Here is a 20,198-nt window from a genome sequence, read left to right as displayed (position 1 = left end):
AATAGTACAATTTGCGACCTAACAGCTCAAATGTCAGTGACTGTGAAGGAAATGAGTCGTGTAATCGTGTTATTACTTCCCTGGTCTGTTTGAGGAATTAAGCCCAGGTAAAGTGAAACAAATTGGTGCTCATTAAATTATACAAAGCTCATTAGCCACTTAGGCAACCAGCAACACTACAACTCTCATCTTCTTTACTTATCCCTCAGTCTATTTCAGGCTCCGTTGTCCATTAAAGGTCTCATTCCCAGCTGTCTACAGTCCTTGTGTCTTTGACTTTTACAATCCCTCCGATCCATAAGGGAAGGTGTGAGGCACCTTGCCTCACTTAAGTTTGAAACTGGAGCCAACAAAGCTATTGTTACGATGAGTTCTTTGTCACATCGTAAAGGTCACTTCTAAGGGGGTGTTGTGTTTCGGCACAGGCTTGCAGAAGTCGATTGGTCTCTTGCCTCGTCTTCTCTCCGTTCATTCAGACGATGGACTTCTTTGCGGACACTTGTCTCCTGATGAGGCAAAGATCAGGACGTGGCAAAGTGTTAGAACGGTACAGTTGACATGTTTCATGTTATTATAATCACTTATAATGTGTGGAAAAATAATCCAATCTAATTTTGCCATAATGTCTTGATTCTCTTAGGTGCCTTGGAGGACGGCACCTCAAAGTCCAGATTCTCTGTCGTCTTCATTCTGTTTCAAATGTCCCTCCCTCAACTGGCACTGAAAGGAGCATGTATATTACTGCAGACAGAAAGACCACACTGCTGATTCAAAGGTTGGTGGCTTTTACTTTGTAATTCTTACTAATTTGATTTAATGTATGCAAAAGTGAACCTCACCACGGAATTATGTCCAATTTTCTGAGTAAAACTTCTGGTAAAAATTAGTTTTAAATGGGAAGATAACATCACAATAGGGTATCGTAAGTATCGTCATTTTCACTTTTACCATTTATTCATGGTGTTTCTGCACAAATATAAATTCAAAAATACAACGCGTTATATCACAGAACAGAAATGAGTTCAATAATACATGATGGAAACAAGTGAGTTCTTTGTAAATATAACAGCGTTATATTACCCTGTGTTATTTTTTCAGTGGAGAAATAAGTAAGGACTTTGTCTTTTCACAATTTTACAATTGTTTCAGTTAATTTTGACAAAGAGTGTGTTGATTTGGAGTTATAAGAGAAAAGGTTGTAACCCTTCTTATTTCCATAGAAAAGCAATGTTATGTATGTAATACCATGGGTGATATGAGCATGTCAAGTGTGTTCTGTTTAAAGGTAGCTTAAACAGGACAGACTGGAGCGCCCTCTGCTGTTCATGTAACAGAGTTACCTTGGCAACTTGAAGTGAAATACCACACATGATTCATACGGGGAAGGATAAAATATGGTTAAGGAAAAAAATTATTGTCTGAATTGCTTTAAGACACAGAGCTTTGTGTTGTCAAATATCACTATTTCACTTTGTTTTCATGGAATTTATTGAGGTAACAAATATTTTAATATTGTTCACATTCATGCATCTTTTCATTTGGGGTCTGAATTATTTGGAATTCAATTGACTTGACCATCATTTATGTCTTGTTTTATATTTTCTTTCATCAGAAATAAATATCTGGAAGTTATCTATTGTATTATATGAAATACACTTACATACGTTTTCCTTTATACTTTGGTTAAGTGTGAATGAATAGTCAATTTAGCAGTATTTAGTGAAGTAGTTTTTTTGTCCCCCTGAATCCATGAAGTCCTCCTCAGTGTTTTTACATCTCTTCAATAACACAAGAACATACAATTGCAAAGACAGCGCTTTCATTTGTTTGATCATTGTTTATTAGTGTAACCAAGACGGCTACAAAACTACTGAACTAAAAAGACAAACTTAGGGAGACACCATTACATAAGCAGCCAGTGTCTCAGGTAGGTAGGTTTGAAGGAACTTCACTCTCCCTCAAGTCCTTTCTGTAAAAAAGAAGGGAAAAAAAACAAAAATAATGAGTTGTTGCCAGTGTTTTGTGATATTAATCTGATGACTGTCACATCAAAATAGCAAGTATTGTTCTATACAAAGCAAATAAAGTAAAGTTAAAAATGTCAGGTCATTTGCCAATGTGTCTGCTCGGATGTTTCCAAAGTTAACACATTTGACTTCATGTACAATACATTTGGACCAACCTTTGACCCCACATCTCTGCTCTTAGCGCGTAGCTTGTTGACTTGAGACTCGGCGATGTCAGCTCTCTCTTCGGCTTCATCGAGCTCGTGTTGAATCTTGCGGAACTTGGTGAGATGAGTGTTGGCCTGTTCCTCCTATGAAGCAGAAACGACACCGATGTTTTACGTCCGCCCACATTGTTTTCATGTTCAGTTGGAAGTCGGTATTTAAAATGTGTAGCACTTACAGCCTCCTCTGTGCTTCTCTTGTAGGATTTGACCTTCAGCTGCAGCTTGTCCACCAAGTCTTGAAGACGTGCCAGATTCTTACGGTCTTCCTCAGTCTAATAAGCAAAACATGAAATTACAATAAGAATCATAATCATAAGTATATACTGACTCTGAATATACTTTTAATAGCATAACAAAGTTGGTTAAAGATTGTATTTTACCTGATAAGTTAGCTCCTTTATACGTCTTTCATACTTTCTTACTCCCTTAATAGCATCACTGGCTTTTTTCTGTTCGCTTTCCACTTCGTTTTCAAGTTCCTTGACCTGCAGGATGTAAGAACAACAACGGTCAGCATTTATTTATTAGACCAAATGAGATACCAGATATTTATGTTACAGTATTTAAAATATGGCAAACACCAAATAACTGAGTTTTACTCACCCTGGCCTCCAGCTTCTGCACCTGCTTCTTGCCTCCCTTCATAGCGATCTGCTCAGCTTCGTCCAGACGGTGCTGCAGGTCTTTGATGGTTTGCTCCATGTTCTTCTTCATACGCTCCAGGTGAGCGCTGGTGTCCTGCTCTTTCTTCAGCTCCTCTGCCATCATGGCAGCATCAGTGATGGCCTTCTTGGCCTTCTCTTCAGCGTTTCTGCACTCCTGCACAGCGTCTTCTACTTCTGTCTGAAGCTGGGAAGTGTCAGCCTCCAGCTTCTTCTTCTGGTTTATCAGGCTGGTGTTCTAGTGTTGCATAAGAATGTATATTTTTCAGTGGAAAACAGGTTGTGAATCAAACATGCAGGAAAATATGGATGGCCACTGCATTTTACCTGTGAGTGCAGTAGCTGCACCCTCTCGCTAACATCCATCAGCTCTTGCTCAGCATGTTTGCGACTTCTCTCAGTTTGCTCCAGAGCAGCCCTCAGTTCTTCCAGTTCAGCCTGGAGCAGGGTGTTGCGCCTCTCAATGATGGCCATGTTTTCCTTCATATCGTCATTAGCTCGCATAGACTCATCAAGCTGGAGCTGAACATCCTGTAAGATGAAAACCCACAAGACTTGATTTTGAATGATGTTTTCTAAAGGCAGTAGCATCAAATCTGTATTGAATCAAGCTCGTTCAAACCTTCAAATGTGCATGAACAGATTTCAGTTGTTTCTGGGCCTCAGCTGCCTGCCTGTTGGCTTGACTCAGCTGGATCTCCATCTCATTGAGGTCTCCCTCCATCTTCTTCTTGATACGCAGGGCCTCGTTCCTGCTGCGAGTCTCTGCCTCAAGAGAGCTCTGAAGAGTGTCCACGGTTCGCTGTTGGTTTCTCTTCGCTTGCTCCATCTCTTCATCTTTTTCAGACAGTTTGCGCTCAATGTCAGCTTTGACCTGATTGAACTCCAGCTGGGCTCTGAGAATCTTTCCTTCCTCATGCTCCAGAGAGGCCTAAGATGACAGAAAATAATGTCAAAATACACATATGATGACTAAAAGTTGCACTTCATAGACATCAGAATTTTCATTATACCTCTGCCTCCTCCAGAGCTGTCTGTATGTCTGACTTCTCTTGTTCCAGTTGTTTACGAATCTTCTCAAGCTCATGAATAGTTTTTCCTCCCTCACCAATTTGTTCAGTGAGGTCAGATATTTCCTCTAAGACACAACATTAAACACAATTATTGGTTGAGCCACAATAAATAGATTTCAAACTCTTTCTCTTACCCTGCAGGTTCTTGTTCTCTCTCTTCATGGTCTCCAGATGTTCAAGAGCTTCTTCATAGGAGTTCTTCAGTTTGAAGAGCTCAGTGCTCAAAGACCTGGCTTCCTTTTGAGAGCTTTCAAGCTCTGACTGAGACTCCTCATACTTCTGTTTCCATTCTGACAAGACCTGAAATATGTGTATGCGTATAATTATTTCCCAAGTCTTTATTGAAAAGGGAGACTTTGCTATGTGTATTTTAAATTATACCTTGTCAAAGTTCCTTTGCTTCTTGTCCAGAACAGCAGCAGCAGCATTAGACCTCTCCACATCCACCATGAGATCTTCAATCTCATTCTGCAGCCTGTGTTTGGTCTTCTCCAGAGAGGAACATTTAGCATTCACTGCTTCAACAGCTTCCTCAGCATCCTGCAGACGCTGAGCCAGCTTTTTTCTGGAGTGCAGCACAATCCAATCAACATTATATCCTCGTAAACTGTACCAAAGTATGATGTGTTTTACTCACTTGGCCTCCTCCAGCTCCTCGGTCCTCTGGATGGCATCAGTTTCGTACTTAGTTCTCCACTGAGCCACCTCAGAGTTGGCCTTGGACATGCCACGCTGCAGTTCACCCTTGGCCTCCTGCTCCTCCTCATACTGCTCTCTGAGAAGGTCACAGTCGTGGCGAGAAGACTGCACTGCATGAGCTAAAGCATTCTTGGCCTAAAAATTAATAACACATAAATTCCTCATGCTCATTTACTCTGTACCATAAGGTTGTAAAAACTTCCTTTACTACCTTGACTTCCTCCTCCAGTTGTCTTTTAAGGTCTTCAATTTGTTGAGAGTAGGACTGTTTTCCTCTGGTGAGCTGAGACACCAAAGAGTCTTTTTCCTCAACCTGCCTTGAAAGTTCACCTAATTTTGAAGAAAGGATGAAATGAGGACATATCCCGTCCAAAGGGAAGGTAATTTTCAAGTTCAAATCAAACGCATACCATTTTCAGTTTGAAGTTTGGCTTTCTGCATGGTGAAGTCATTGATGACACGGTGTCCTTCTTCTGCCTTTGTTTTATATTCATTCATCTGATCTTCCAGAGACCTGTTCATCTTCTCCAAGTTATTCTGAAAAGAGAAGACAATATAACACCTGGCTCACAGGAGAGGTGTAAACTCAAAACTACATTTAGTAGAAAAGTTTAGTGTATTTTACCTTTGTCTTCACAATATGTTCCATATTGGAGACGACATCGTCCAGCTCCAGTCTGAGCTCACTCTTTTCCTTCTCCAGTTTCTGCTTGACTCTCTGCAGGTTGTCTATCTGCTCTCCCAGGTCAGCGACGCTGTCAGCTTGTTTCTTCCTGAGTGTGGCAGCAGTGGATTCATGCTGCAGAGTGGCCTCTTCAAGGTCTCTGCGCAGTTTCTGGAACTCGGCCTCCCTCTTCTTGTTCATCTCAATCTGGGCAGATGTTGCTCCACCAGCCTCCTCCAGCCTCTCACTGATCTCCTCCAGCTCTCTGGCCAAGTCTGCTCTCTGCTTCTCCACCTTGGCTCTTGCAGCTCGCTCTGCCTCCAGCTCTTCCTCAAGCTCTTCAATGCGAGCCTGTTGAGCCAAAATTTAGTTTGTTTAGCTTTATCTACTAGGCTACAAGTTGCAGATGATATTGTAGGAGTTAATTTGTTTTCTCATTATTGAACATTACCTGCAGCTCCTTCAATTTTTTCTGGAGCTGGGCACTTATTATTTGTTCATCTTCTATTTTGCTATTGAGTTGGTTTATTTCAAAATCTTTCCTGTGGATAAAGAAAAACAGTTAACTGCATCATCAGTTTGTAGCAGACGACACTTTGTGTAGTATCTATTAGTGGATGTTTTACTTTTTCAGCCGCTCTTCAAGTTGCTGTTTATCATTTTCTAGATCCATGATACTCTCGTGTGCTAGCTTCAGGTCTCCTTCAAGCTTTCGCTTTGCTCTCTCAAGATCCATACGTATTTTCTTCTCTTGTTCCAGAGATCCTTCAAGCTGTGGATGACAATATTTATTGCGTTTGTATAAATTTTCTTTATCTTACTGTTTTGTAACCATGCCACCAAATGGTCATTGACTACATTCTCACATCATCCACTTGCTGTTCCAGCTTGACTTTGGCCTTGGTCAGAGTGTTGACTTTGTCTTCTTCACTCTGCAGATCATCCAGTGTTTGCTGATGAGCCTCCTGTAAGGCTTTCTTTTCCTTGGTTAACTTGGCAATGATTTCATCCAGCGCCGCCATCTCCTCAGTCAGGTTCTTTACCTGTGGTCAGAGGACATTTCTAGTTAAAAACAACTCAATGCAGAATATATTTGGACACCATCATTTTGCTGTGATTGGTGTTTGTGGTACCTTGTTCTCAGTGGCATGCTTCTCTTTTTCCACTTTAGCCAGAGTTAACTCTAAGTCATCAATGTCTTTCTTTAACTCAGAGCACTCATCCTCCAGCTTCCTCTTCTTGGCAGTCAGATCAGCGTTCATCTCCTCCTCATCATCCAGCCTTTCAGTCAACTCTTTGATTTTTGCCTCCAGCTGAATCTTACTCTTGATCAGACCCTCACATCTTTCTTCAGCATCACCAAGATTGTCTTGCTCCTGTTGTTAAAAAGGCACAGCTTTACACCACAACTGTCTCTGTTTAATGTTGATATATTTAGTATTGCTGACAGTGACAGATTGTGAACATACAGCCTGAACTTGGAGCTGCAGGTCATTCTTCTCTTGGAGAAGAGAAACCATTTTTTCTTCAAGTTCCTTCCTACGGGCTTCCGATTTTGCGTAAGCCTCTTTCAGTTTGGTGAACTCTTCTTTCATGTTGGCCATCTCCTTCTCAGTCTCTGCTGACTTCAGCAGGGGCTTGATTTTAAAGTACATCTTCATCCAGGGCCAATTCTTGACCCCCATGAAGGCACGGATGTTCCACTGGATCACAAGCAGTGAATCCCTGTGGATGACATTGTCATATTTTAATGCTGTTTTTGGCAGAGAGGTTCCAGTTGAACAATGTTGCTTTTTGAATATAATTCATATTTACCTGCGTTCAACAATCTTCTGGAATTCAATTCTTGCCAGAACACCTCGGGATCTTGCCTGCAGCCTGGTGATGATGAGAGCTAAACGGTCATCTCGCATCTCCTCCAGCAGACCGAGCAGTCCAGCTTTGAAGAATACCTGAATTTTTTGCAGACACGGAAATATCTGAACTATGTGCCTGTCAAAGCCTGTATGAACTGAAGCAATAATAAATATGCTTTGTACTCTGTATGTAGATATGTATTTCAGCAATACCTTGGTGTGTCCCAATTTATACTGACTATGGTCTATATCCAAGGATCCCAGTAGCTTCTCCGAAGCTTTCTTGTTATCGATGAACTGTCCCTCAGGGATAGCATTTGGGTTCAGAATACGGTATCTGTGTAAAAGTGAACAAAGATTGCTATAGTTGTGTTTCATGTTGTATGGACTGTCAAAAATAACTATCACACATAAAGAGAATGTTAGACTCCACTGTTTTTAACATTTGCATTTGTGTTCTCCCAGGGAAATGTATGCTTTGGCATTCGCTGCTATCATTTTTTCACCCATCTGCAAACCTCTGTTTGAAATCTCCGTAGAGGATCCTGTTGGGGAAACCTTTCCTGCAGATCCTGATGCCCTCCAGCACACCGTTACAGCGCAACTGGTGCATCACCAGGGGATTCTCCATGGCCCCAGGAGTCTTGGTCTCGTTGGGGATGATGCAGCGCACAAAGTGAGGGTGAGTAGACCTCAAGTTGGTCATCAGCTTGTTCAGGTTTTCCTGTGAGCGCAAGAGAGGACCGAAGGGTTTGCCAAACACCTGTGTCTTCTGAATATGTCACAATTAATGTGTCACAAGTATAAAATCAATACGATCTATGTTGATCTTACCCTGTGAAGGGCTGATACAGTTTGGAAAGATGAACCTTTCTTCTTGCTACCTTTGCCCTTCCCACCACCTTCCTGGGCTAAATAGGAGACACTGAAGACAATGAGCAGCAGAGACACGGAAGAGAAACAACAACAACACATATAGAAAAATCTGACTTAGTATAAAGATTCTCTATCTGCACATTGTACATTGGTGATTGTTTTGAAGCTAAGATGCTACAAACCTGAGTCAGATCCAGCGTAATTTGCAAAGAGAGCAGAAAGCAGCTTAAGATTCGACTTCTGGTACAGGGTAACTACAGTCTCATTCAGAGGGTCCTTGTTCTTCACCAGCCAGTTATTGATATTGTAATCAACAGTTCCAGCATAGTGCATCAGGGCAAAATGGGCCTCTGGTTTCCCTTTGACAATTCTGGGCTTTTGGAAGTTGGCAGATTTGCCCAGATGGTTGTCATAGAGCTTAGCTTTAAAAGTAGCATCAGAGGCTTTGGGGAACATGCACTCCTCTTCAAGGATGGACATGATACCCATGGGCTGAAGAGACAAAGTATGAATTAGTTTGGGAAATTTTTGTTTTGTTTTGTGGGGTTTTTCATGTTGTCGTCTCTCACCTTCTCAATGAGGTCAATACAGGCCTGCAAATCCATACCAAAATCAATGAAAGTCCATTCAATGCCCTCTTTCTTGTACTCTTCCTGCTCCAGCACAAACATGTGGTGGTTGAAAAACTGTTGCAGTTTTTCATTGGTGAAGTTGATGCACAGCTGCTCAAAGGTGTTGAACTGTAATGAAATAGTCCCCAGTTTGAGGTTTGATCATTTAAACCAAACTAAACTTCACACATATTTTTGGGGGGGTTTTTTTGGAGCTCACTTCAAAGATTTCAAACCCAGCGATGTCCAGTACACCGATGAAGTACTGGCGAGGCTGTTTGGTGTCCAGGGAATTGTTGATTCTGAAGACCATCCACAGGAACATCCTTTCGTACACTGACTTAGACAGTGCACCAATAGCATAGTTCACCTATGACAAGGAAGTAAATAAGAGTCAATAAATCCATCTTTATTTATTTATTTAGTTAGTTAGAAAATTGATATTCTCTCACCTGGGCGACGTTCTGTCCCTTGGTGACCCACTCGTTTCCTACTTTGACTCTTGGGTGACAGAGACCTTTGATGAGGTCGGCAGAGTTCAGGCCCATCAGATACGCTGCTTTGTCAGCATCTGTTAAGAAGTTGTGGTGTTAATTTCAAGGTCATCTAAAAAGTCACGTCTTTTTGTTCAGTCTCTTACCTTCAGTGCCATCAGCCTCAGCCTGTTCCTCTCGCTGTTTCTGCTTAAACTTCATGTTGCCATAGTGCATGATGGCTCCAACCAGTTTGTAAATACTGTTCTTCTCTTCTTGAGTGAAGCCCAGCACATCAAATGCTTCCTGCATTGGATAAAATATGATTAAAATAACATCTCTGGCAATTCGACGTTGACTTATGAATAAGGAGTTGAGTGAGATTTTAAGACTAAGCTCACATCTGTGGCCATGAGCTCCTCAGAATCATTGATAGAAGTAACAGTTGTCTCTCCTTGGGAGATGAAGGCGTAGTCATAGGGGTTGTTGGTGATGAGCATCATTTCTTTAAAGAGATTTATCAACGTAGTTAGTGTTTATTCATGATACACAGTTACAGACACGTGTATGTCACACTCACCCAGAAGTTCAGGCTTTATCTGAGACAAGATCTGGTAGAAAATGTGGTAGTCTCTCTCAGCTTTAAGCTGGTAGGTCACACGAGACTTCTCCAGAAGGTCTATCGGGGGGGAAAGACACGGTTGTTCTGTGGTGCTGTGTAAAGCTGATGGGTATGTGCACTATTTGGCACTTACAAGTTTCAATGTCGGCAGATGCCAGCTTTCCTCTGTTGTCAAAATGAATGCGGATGAATTTTCCCTAAGAGATGAACAGGTTAGGTTTATGTGACGTCGATTTTGTCACTTTACGAATGAAGAACTATTTGTGATCACACAGGTACTCACAAATCTAGAGGAGTTGTCATTCCTGATGGTCTTGGCATTACCAAAGGCCTCCAGAGCTGGGTTAGCCTGGATAATCTGGTCCTCTAGGGTTCCCTGTTTTGTTGAAGACACAACTTTAGGTTTGTTTTCAAATGTGTAAAGTGAGAAAATCAGTTTTAGGTTTTATAGATTATTTACATCCATGGTTCATAAGTTCTGGTACGTGTACCACCAAATTATCTTATTGGGAAATGTCCATGGCTCACTTAGCTCAGCCTATTTACACCACTGTGTTTTAACTTTGTAGGGATAATGGTGTTTCTTCAAGAGCTCAATGTTGTCTCAGGAGGTCCTAGGTGTATGAGAACCACTGATTTGCATTATTAGACTGTGATACTTCAACTCTCTGTACAGACCTTCTTTTCTGAGGCAGCATCTTTCTTTAGACCTGGGGCAGCTGCAATGCTGGCAAAGTACTGGATGACACGTTTGGTGTTGACAGTCTTTCCAGCACCGGATTCTCCACTGGGTCGAAAAGAGACAGTGAGTTTTAGTCAAAGGCTGATCGTCCTGAAACACTGAGAAGATCTTAGTTTGCTGTGTGACTTACGTGATAAGGATTGACTGGTTTTCTCTGTCTGTCGTTGAGAGAAACGTCCAGTTAAAAATGGCATAATGGAAATTGAGAAGAACGTGAAGTATTAAACGGATTACGTACCTGACAGCATGTACTGGTAGGCGTTGTCAGAGATGGAGAAGATGTGAGGAGGAGCTTCACTCCTCTTCTTTCCTCTGTAGGCAACAACCACTTCTTGGTTGTAGACTGGCAGCCCCTTGTAGGGGTTGACAGTCACACAGAAGAGGCCAGAGTAGGTCTATCGTGGTAAAATAGGGTTTTTAGACACTGAGTGATGGAAAGTGAACAAAGTTACAGATGAAGCATCTGTATCTTACATAGATCATCCATGCTGCGTAACGCTCTTTGAGGTTAAACAGCACAGCGGGCTCATGGAGGAAAGTGAACATGGCCATGTCTTCAATTTTATCAAACTTTGGCGGATTCTGAGGGTGGACGTCACACTCCTTCACTGTCACGGTCTACAAAAGAAAATAAGAAATGTGAGCAAAACCAATCACCAACTGCCAGTCCTTTGGGTTTTTGTCTATCTAAACTTTATTTACCTTCCCAAATTCAGTGTTAGCGGTGACTTTGTCACCGTCTCTGCTGGTGATGGTAGCTTTGACATACTCTTTCTCAGTGTCGGGAACAAAGCACTCCTTCTTCATGTCAAATATACGAGTCTGGGCTTCCAGACGCTCCTTATCTGACTTCCTGAGAAAAGGGGCAGCAGGCCCAAATTCTGCCATGACAGCATCCCCCATGTTTCAACCTGTCAAAAATAAGCACATATGGAAGATATACTGTAACTGTCATGGACATAAAGATGAATAGCACAGACAGAAATACGGTATGGAAATGAGCTCTCAGTGTTTTCATAATATGATGTCTTACATAAATGCTTGCCTAAATCCAACAATAATATGTACAGCGGTTAATTATTCAAGAATTAGTATAGGAAGCCAAACCATGTCAAATCCTTTCAGTATGAAAATGACCTTGGCCTTAAAATCATGAGATGCCACAGTCATTCAATTCCAACTTCAGTAATCAAAATCTTAAAATAAGGGGGCTTTAGTCATGATTAGTTCAAATGGAATGAAAAGTGGCGTTTACCTTGGGTGGGTCGGACTACAGCGAAGAATAATGTCAGTTGGGCTCTCACTATTCAAACCAAACAATAAAACATCCCTCACCACCAGCAAAATAAAATCTCTAAATACTAAAAACTTACTTACACCAAAAACAAATGAAAAGTATCTCATGGAGATTTCCATCCATTTCTACTTCATATGCGTAAATGTTTTACTTACCTTTTGACTCTCAACCTTCAATCAAGAGAAGTGTCCGGCCCTGTGTCCGACTGCAGCCCTCCCTCCCTTAATAAAGGTCGTTAATCCACCAAATATGGAGTGAATTTCTTCTCGGAGAAAGGTTGCACATTTTAAAAAAGCATTCTCCTAATTGGGGAAAGATGCACCGCTGCTATTTGTTGCTGTCACCTTGTGACAAACAAGGCGAGGACAATACATGTTACAGAGAAAGGGGAGGGCAAGAGGTGGGGGATCAGGGACAGGCTCCGTATCAAATGACCTCCCTGTTTGATTCATATGAAATATATACTAATAAGTACTTTGTTAGCCACTGTCTTCTTGAAGTTAAATCTGTTAAATGCAGTTTCATAGCATCAATATGTTTGTCTCTCTTACTGCTCACGATAATGATTTGATGTTATATAGGGTGTGAATGTGATCCATTTAAATTCCTGTTTACAATTCACCGTGTCTGCAGAGTAATGATTTAATACGACTGTGTTACTTACGGACACATCTGCACCTTGAGAACAATGTTTGACCGTTAGCGCTAAGATCGCTCTGAAAAGATCAAGTTCAGCAAAGGTCACTCGTGGTCAAGTGAGCAGCTGTTGTCAATCGAGAGCTAAGTTGGCTCTCCACTGTTCTGCCCGGCGAGGTGTACGCCCTTTGTCTCATGGTGTCCTCATGGCATTATTCCCTTTCCTTTGGCCTTGAGGACAAAGATAACCCTGTGAAATTCTTGGCTGGATTTTTTTTCTCTCTGATTGAGAAGGGCAGACTCCCGAGGACACCGTTATAGCCGAACAGCGTGATGTCATGATGGATGAAGGGGGAACAGGTGCACAACACTGAAATACACGCAGAAATCACGTTTTATTCCGTCTTGGAAGTAAAAGTATTTGCCGTTGCAGAGCTGTGGTGTGAATTAGCCTTGTTAGCTGTTTGTCTGTCTGTTCATAGAACATGAGTAGAACGCACTACATTACAGATGGTTGTTGCTGAAAAGACAAATGGCAATTTGTGTTTCCTTGGTGCTGAGCAATGTTCCATTGGACCGTTTCTGGGTTGATCAGAATTTGCTTTCACATTGTTGGACTCATTCTCATTCGCAGCTGTCTCAAACCCCTGTGGAAACCTCCGTCTGTGCCCTGTGTTGCTTTCCCCCATCCCTGAATTTCATCTCCTTCTCTGAGTCACAGCCACGCAGACTTACCCCGAAGGTAAGGCCAATATTTTGTTGTTTGCATTTCAGGAAACTGTTTCAGAGCTTTTGTAGTTTTGTCGTTATTAGAGCGTGGATGGTAAAAAAAAAAATGTTCAAAAAATTGTCACATTTTGGATGACATACAACGTATGACGTTTTTGTCAAATTGTAGACCAGAAAAACTTTTTAACAAGAAATTTTCAAATTTTGGACGACATAGTATAGTATGGCATTTTTATCAAATTTTTAACCAAAACATTTTTTTGTAAAAATGTTGGACGACATAGTATAGTTTTGGACAAAAACATTTTTTTTTTACTTGTACGATTTTGGACGACATAGTATAGTATGACCTTTTTTCAAATTTTGGACAAAAATTTTTTTCAAAAAAAAAGTCAGATTTTGGATGAAATAGTGTAGTTGAGGTCGACGACATAGTATAGTATACCTGGTATGACGTATAAGTCACATTTTGGACTAAAAAATTATTATTATTTTTTTAAATTGCCCGATTTTGGACGACATAGTATAGTATGGCGTTTTTTTCAAAGTTTGGACCAACATTTTATTTTTAAAAAAAATGGTCAGATTTTGGACGTGGGTTAGTATGACATTGAGGTCGACGACATAGTATAGTATGACGTTTTGGACTAAAAAAACTGTTTCCTTTTTTAAATTGTCTAATTTTGGACAACATGGTATTGTATGACTTTTTTTGATTGCCTTACTCTACCTAGTTAAATAGTGTAGTATGACATTGAGGTCGATGACATAGTATAGTGTGACGTTTTGGTCACATTATGGACTAAAGAAATGTTTTGTTTTTTTTAATATGTCTGATTTTGGACAACATGGTATGGTATGACATTTGTTTGATTGCCTTACTCTACCTCATCTCAATGACATTCACCACCTATGGGACTCAAACCCACAATCTGTGGCACAGGAGTCCAGCTCCTTATCCATTAGGCCGACATACAGACCTATGACATTTCTGTCAAATTTGGACCAAAATGTTTTTTTTTTTTTAAATTGTCCAATTTAGACAACATAGTATAGTATGAGGTTTTTGTCAAATTTTGGACCAAAAAAACAAACAAACATTTTTTTCCTATTTTGGACGACATAGTATAGTATGTCTTTTTTGTCAAATTTTGGACCCAAAGTTTTTTTTCAAAAAAATTGTCAGATTTTGGACCAAATAGTGTAGTATGACATTGAGGTCGACAACATAGTATAGCATGACGTTTTGGTCACATTTTGGACCAAAAAAAAATATTTTTTTTAAATTGTCTAATTTTGGACAACATAGTATCATATGACGTTTTTTCCAAAAATTTTACCAACATTTTTTTTTTTTTTAAATTTCAGATTTTTGACGAAATATTATAATATTACATTGAGGTGTGTGTGTATAAGTACACAAACTAATTTCTGATTGTATGTACTCTGCCACGGACCTCTCTAGGGCACAGTGGGGCCACAGCATGCAGCAGGTCCTTCTCAGCAGACTGTGGGGAAGCGGCACTTGAGTTTGGCAATGGTAAAAGTTACAGTTACTGACTGATGGATTGACAATGAATATTTGACATTTTATTCACTGAAGGTTAGTTTGACGACAAAGTCCTCTCATGACTCTGCTTTTATGCTCTCTTCAGTTTACAAAGTCAAGATTCGGTGTGGCTCATGTTGCAGCTGCCTCAGTTGTTCACAGTGACAGGGCAAACTCTGGGTCTGGTTCAAGTCGTCCTTCCTCCTCCAGTTCAGGGCACCAGCCCACAAACTAGTGAGTCCAGCACTACAGAGGAGACAGGGACTACTTTAAAGAGGCCGTACAGGAGAACAGTGGAGGCAAACACCTGTAAACAGTGTGCTCACTTCTGCTGACACTGGACACAGTCAGTACCGTGGCAGAGTGCATTGTCCTCTGGATGATTTTATCCAATCCTGATAAATAGTTATAGTATTTATAGTTGTAGTAGTTATATTGTAAATAGTTTGAAATAGATTTATCAGAGTATTATTGTGTTGTCTTTGCTGTGAATTTTTGTTTTTATGGTTGATAACTTGTATTATTTTACTTGTATTACTCTCTATATTTATTGTAAATAGTTGATTTCATTGTAAAGTTTAGTTTAGTTGTTGCCCCAATGTCGTTTATTTGAGTGTGTTTACTGTAAATAGTTGTGTGAAAACTCTATTTTTGTTCTATTTGTTGCACTTTTTGTGGTCTGTTCTAAATAAATCTTTAAAAATATATATGTCTTTGTTTCTTTTGTCCACCAGTCAAACAAGTGGGTGTTTTAATGATGTGATCACAACATGAAATAACAGTAAGGTGGAATACAAGAAAACTTTCTGCATTTATCAAAGAATAACAAAATTATCTTCATATGCAGATTGTAACTAAGAATTTCTGTAAAGTACAAATCTTGAAACCAGTTATTTGGATGATTTATTTGCATTTTGATTTGTTGCCCAGTTACAGTGTGACTGCCCTCCACAGTTGACGGTTCGAATCCCGGCCTAGGCAAATCTAAAACACTTCAAAATATAAAAAAATCCTAAATTTTGTTCAAACAGCTGGAAATACGTTATTATGTTGACGAGATGGTGATATTTCCCCTCTTTTTTCCTCTTTTTCTTCTCTTTTCCTCCTTTATTTTTTTTCCTATTTTGGACGACATAGTATAGTATGACGTTTTTTTCAAATTTTGGACCAACATTTTTTTTTCAAAAAAATGGTCAGATTTTGGACGAAATAGTGTAGCATGACATTGAGATCGATGACATAGTATAGTATGACGTTGTAGTCACATTTTGAGGTAAAAAAAGAAATTCAAAATACATTTCCTCTTTTGGACGACATAGTATAGTATGTCGTTTTTGTCAAATTTTGGACCAACATTTTTATTTCCAAAAAAATTGTCAGATTTTGGACGAAATAGTGTAGCATGACATTGAGATCGATGACATAGTATAGTAAGACGTTTTGGTCACATTTTGGGCCAAAAAAACAAACAAACATTTTTTTCCAAATTTGGACGACATAGTATAGTATGGGGCCCACGGTTGGTGTAGTGGTAAGCACTCTTGCCTTTGCAGCAAGAAGACCCGGGTTCCTGGGTTCGAGCCCCGTTTGGGACAACTCCGGAACAAGGGCCTTTCTGCAAGGAGTTTGCATGTTCTCCCCGTGTGTGCGTGGGTTTTCTCCGGGTTCTCCGGCTTCCTCCCACAGTCCAAAAACATGCGATATGGGGATTAGGTGAATTGGTCACTCTAAATTGACCGTGGGTGTGGGTGTGTGAGTGAATGGTTGTTTGTCTCTGTGTGGCCCTGCGGTGGACTGGCGAGCTGTCCAGGGCGTACCCCGCCTATCGCCCAATGTCTGCTGAGATAGGCACAGCACCCCCCGTGACCCTCTGGTGGAGGAAAAAGCGGTAGATAATGGATGGATGGATAGTATAGTATGTCTTTTTTGTCAAATATTGGACCAACATTTTTTTTTCAAAAAAATGGTCAGATTTTGGACGAAATAGTGTAGTATGACATTGAGGTCGACAACATAGTATAGTATGACGTTTTGGTCACATTTTGGACCAAAAAAACAAAGAAACATTTTTTTCCTATTTTGGACGACATAGTATATAGTATGTCTTTTTTGTCAAATTTTGGACCAACACTTTTTTTTTCAAAAAAATGGTCAGATTTTGGACGAAATAGTGTAGTATGACATTGAGGTCGATGACATAGTATAGTATGACGTTGTAGTCACATTTTGAGGTAAAAAAAAGAAATTCAAAATACATTTCCTCTTTTGGACGACATAGTATAGTATGTCTTTTTTGTCAAATATTGGACCAACATTTTTTTTTCAAAAAAATGGTCAGATTTTGGACGAAATAGTGTAGTATGACATTGAGGTCGACAACATAGTATAGTATGACGTTTTGGTCACATTTTGGACCAAAAAAACAAAGAAACATTTTTTTCCTATTTTGGACGACATAGTATAGTATGTCTTTTTTGTCAAATTTTGGACCAAAAGTTTTTTTTTAGAAAAATTGTCAGATTTTGGACGAAATAGTGTAGTATGACATTGAGGTCAACAACATAGTATAGTAAGACGTTTTGGGCACATTTTGGGCCAAAAAAACAAACAAACGTTTTTTTCCAAATTTGGACGACATAGTATAGTATGTCGTTTTTTGTCAAATATTGGACCAACATTTTTTTCCAAAAAAATTGTCAGATTTTGGACGAAATAGTGTAGCATGACATTGAGATCGATGACATAGTATAGTAAGACGTTTTGGTCACATTTTGGGCCAAAAAAACAAACAAACGTTTTTTTCCAAATTTGGACGACATAGTATAGTATGTCTTTTTTGTCAAATTTTGGACCAAAAGTTTTTTTCAGAAAAATTGTCAGATTTTGGACGAAATAGTGTAGTATGACATTGAGGTCAACAACATAGTATAGTAAGACGTTTTGGGCACATTTTGGGCCAAAAAAACAAACAAACATTTTTTTCCTATTTTGGACGACATAGTATAGTATGTCTTTTTTGTCAAATTTTGGACCAAAAGTTTTTTTTTAGAAAAATTGTCAGATTTTGGACGAAATAGTGTAGTATGACATTGAGGTCAACAACATAGTATAGTAAGACGTTTTGGGCACATTTTGGGCCCAAAAAAACCAAAACATTTTCTTCCAATTTTTGGACGACATAGTATAGTATGTCGTTTTTGTCAAATTTTGGACCAAAATGTTTTTTCAAAAAAATGGTCAGATTTTGGACGAAGTAGTGTAGTATGACATTGAGGTGGACGACATAGTATAGTATGATGTTTTGGTCACATTTTGGGCTAAAAAATGTTTTAAAAAAAAAAGTTTCGATTTTGGACGACATAGTATAGTATGTTGTTTTTGTCAAATTTTGGACCAAAATTCTTTTTTTCAAAAAAATGGTCAGATTTAGGACAAGTAGTGTAGTATGACATTGAGGTCGACGACATAGTATAGTGTGACGTTTTGGTCACATTATGGACTAAATAAATGTCTTGTTTTTTTTAATATGTCTGATTTTGGACAACATGGTATGGTATGACATCTGTTTGATTGCCTTACTCTACCTCATCTCGATGACATTCACCACAGATGGGACTCGAACCCAAATCTGTGGCACAGGAGTCCAGCTCCTTATCCATTAGGCCACCTGAGTTTTGGAATGCTTCCAGGACGACATACAGACGTATAACGTTTCTGTCAAATTTGGACTAAAAAAAAAGTCTAATTTTGAACGACATAGTGTAGTAGTATGATGTTTTTGTCAAATTTTGGACCAAATTTTTTTTTTCAAGAAAATGGTCAGATTTTGGACAAAATAGTGTAGTATGGCATTGAGGTCGACTACATAGTATAGTATGATGTTTTGGTCATATTTTAGACTAAAAAAAAATGTTTCTTTTTTGGACGACATAGTAAAGTATGTCGTTTTTGTCAAATTTTGGACCAACAATGTTTTTTCAAAAAAATGGTCTGATTTAGGTCGAAGTAGTGTAGTATGACATTGAGGTCGACAACATAGTATAGTAAGACATTTTGGTCACATTTTGGGCCCAAAAAAACCCAATTTTTTTTTCTTCCAATTTTGGACGACATAGTATAGTATGTCGTTTTTGTCAAATTTTGGACCAAAAATGTTTTTTCAAAAAAATTGTCAGATTTAGGACGAAGTAGTGTAGTATGACATTGAGGTCGACGACATAGTATAGTATGACGTTTTGGTCACATTTTGGGCTAAAAAAAAAATGTAAAAAAAAAAGTTTCGATTTTGGACGACATAGTATAGTATGTCGTTTTTGGACCAAAATTATTTTTTTCAAAAAAATGGTCAGATTTAGGACAAGTAGTGTAGTATGACATTGAGGTCGACGACATAGTACAGTATGTCGTTTTTGTCAAATTTTGGACAAAAATATTTTTTTTCAAAAAAATTGTCAGATTTAGGACAAAGTAGTATAGTATGGTGTTTTTGTCAAATGTTGGAACAAAATCTTTTTTTTCAAAAAGATTGTGATTTTGGACGAAATAGTGTAGTTTCACATTGAGGTCGATGACATAGTACAGCATGACGTTTTGATCACATTTTGGACTAAAATGTTTTGGTTTTTTTTTATTGTCTGATTTTGGACAACATTGTATAGAATGACATTTTTTTTGAAACTGTGGCACAGGAGTCCAGCTCCTTATCCATTAGGCCAGCTGAGTTTTTGGAAGCTTTCAGGACGACATACAGACCTATGACATTTCTGTCAAGTTTGGACCAAAAAAAAAATTCATCAACGGCACACTATAGTATGACGTTTTTTCCAAATTTTGACCTAAACATTTTTTTCTCAAAAGTTGTCAAAGTTGGACAACATAGTATAGTATAGTATGACGTTTTGGTCAAATTTCGGACGACGTCTGACGTTTATTTCAAATTTCAGACCAAAAATTTTTTTTCAAAAAAAATTGTCAATTTTGGACGACATAGTATACTATGACGTTTTTGTCCAATTTTGGACAAAAAAACAATAGAATATATTTTTTCATATTTGGGACGACATATTATAGTATGACGTTTTTGACAAATTTTGGACGACATACAAGAGTATGAGGTTTTTGTCCAATTTTGGACAAAAATAAGAATATACATTTTTTTTGTTCATATTTTGGACAACATCTTATAGTATGACGTTTTTGTCAAATTTCTTTTTATTTTTTAATTGTCAAATTTTGGACCACATGGTATAGTATGACTTTTCTTTAAATTTTTGGACACATTTTTTTTCCCCAAAAAATGGTCAAATTTTGGACTACGTATGGCGTTTTTTGTCAAATTTTACCGTTCAAATCACAGATTTTATCTCTCAGCTTTTGTGAAGTGGATAAAATTACTTAAAATTACCATTTTTTAAAAATCCTTCTGTCCGTTTTGCATTTTTCTTGATTGAAACAAACGAAGAAGACACTGCACGAC

At 38.9% G+C, this 20,198-nt stretch overlaps 1 protein-coding gene and 1 long non-coding RNA gene across 2 annotated transcripts; one reads left to right on the top strand and one right to left on the bottom strand.

Annotated features, from left to right (window-relative positions):
- Positions 1-481: 481 nt before the first annotated feature.
- LOC310927751 lies at positions 482-15,117 on the top strand. Its single transcript, XR_014592833.1, has 6 exons — positions 482-547; positions 641-775; positions 7,727-7,869; positions 13,079-13,186; positions 14,639-14,713; positions 14,829-15,117. It is a non-coding gene; the product is annotated as an uncharacterized lncRNA (long non-coding RNA).
- Positions 1,828-11,999, bottom strand: LOC310927748 (myosin-7-like). The gene is made up of 39 exons (XM_083890134.1): positions 11,964-11,999; positions 11,767-11,814; positions 11,214-11,422; positions 10,986-11,129; positions 10,750-10,906; positions 10,642-10,669; positions 10,448-10,556; positions 10,053-10,145; positions 9,903-9,966; positions 9,728-9,826; positions 9,549-9,652; positions 9,315-9,453; positions 9,127-9,245; positions 8,895-9,044; positions 8,633-8,803; positions 8,246-8,555; positions 8,022-8,098; positions 7,706-7,911; positions 7,401-7,524; positions 7,147-7,283; positions 6,801-7,056; positions 6,465-6,707; positions 6,198-6,374; positions 5,958-6,103; positions 5,783-5,873; positions 5,293-5,682; positions 5,078-5,204; positions 4,879-4,997; positions 4,606-4,802; positions 4,350-4,533; positions 4,103-4,268; positions 3,909-4,033; positions 3,518-3,826; positions 3,223-3,426; positions 2,837-3,133; positions 2,614-2,718; positions 2,410-2,505; positions 2,183-2,317; positions 1,828-1,969 (listed from the first exon to the last, which is right to left on the bottom strand). The coding sequence occupies exons 3-39, from the start codon at positions 11,412-11,414 to the stop codon at positions 1,949-1,951; spliced, it is 5,820 nt and encodes a 1,939-aa protein (XP_083746260.1). The 5' UTR covers positions 11,415-11,422; positions 11,767-11,814; positions 11,964-11,999; the 3' UTR covers positions 1,828-1,948.
- Positions 15,118-20,198: the final 5,081 nt, after the last annotated feature.

This window comes from Microchirus variegatus, assembly GCF_963457635.1.
Source record: "Microchirus variegatus genome assembly, chromosome: 5".
NCBI classification, from domain to species: domain Eukaryota; kingdom Metazoa; phylum Chordata; class Actinopteri; order Pleuronectiformes; family Soleidae; genus Microchirus; species Microchirus variegatus.
Note: the sequence above shows the minus strand (reverse complement) of the source record. Positions and strands in the feature narration are given on the sequence as shown.

Coding starts and splice junctions, on each gene's coding strand:
- LOC310927748 (XM_083890134.1), bottom strand. CDS start 11,414: ATGGGGGATGCTGTCATGGCAGAATTTGGGCCTGCTGCCCCTTTTCTC. Junction 9,045..9,126: donor AGGGACAGAACGTCGCCCAG/GTGAGAGAATAT, acceptor TCCTTGTCATAG/GTGAACTATGCTATTGGTGC. Junction 2,506..2,613: donor TAAAGGAGCTAACTTATCAG/GTAAAATACAAT, acceptor TTTGCTTATTAG/ACTGAGGAAGACCGTAAGAA.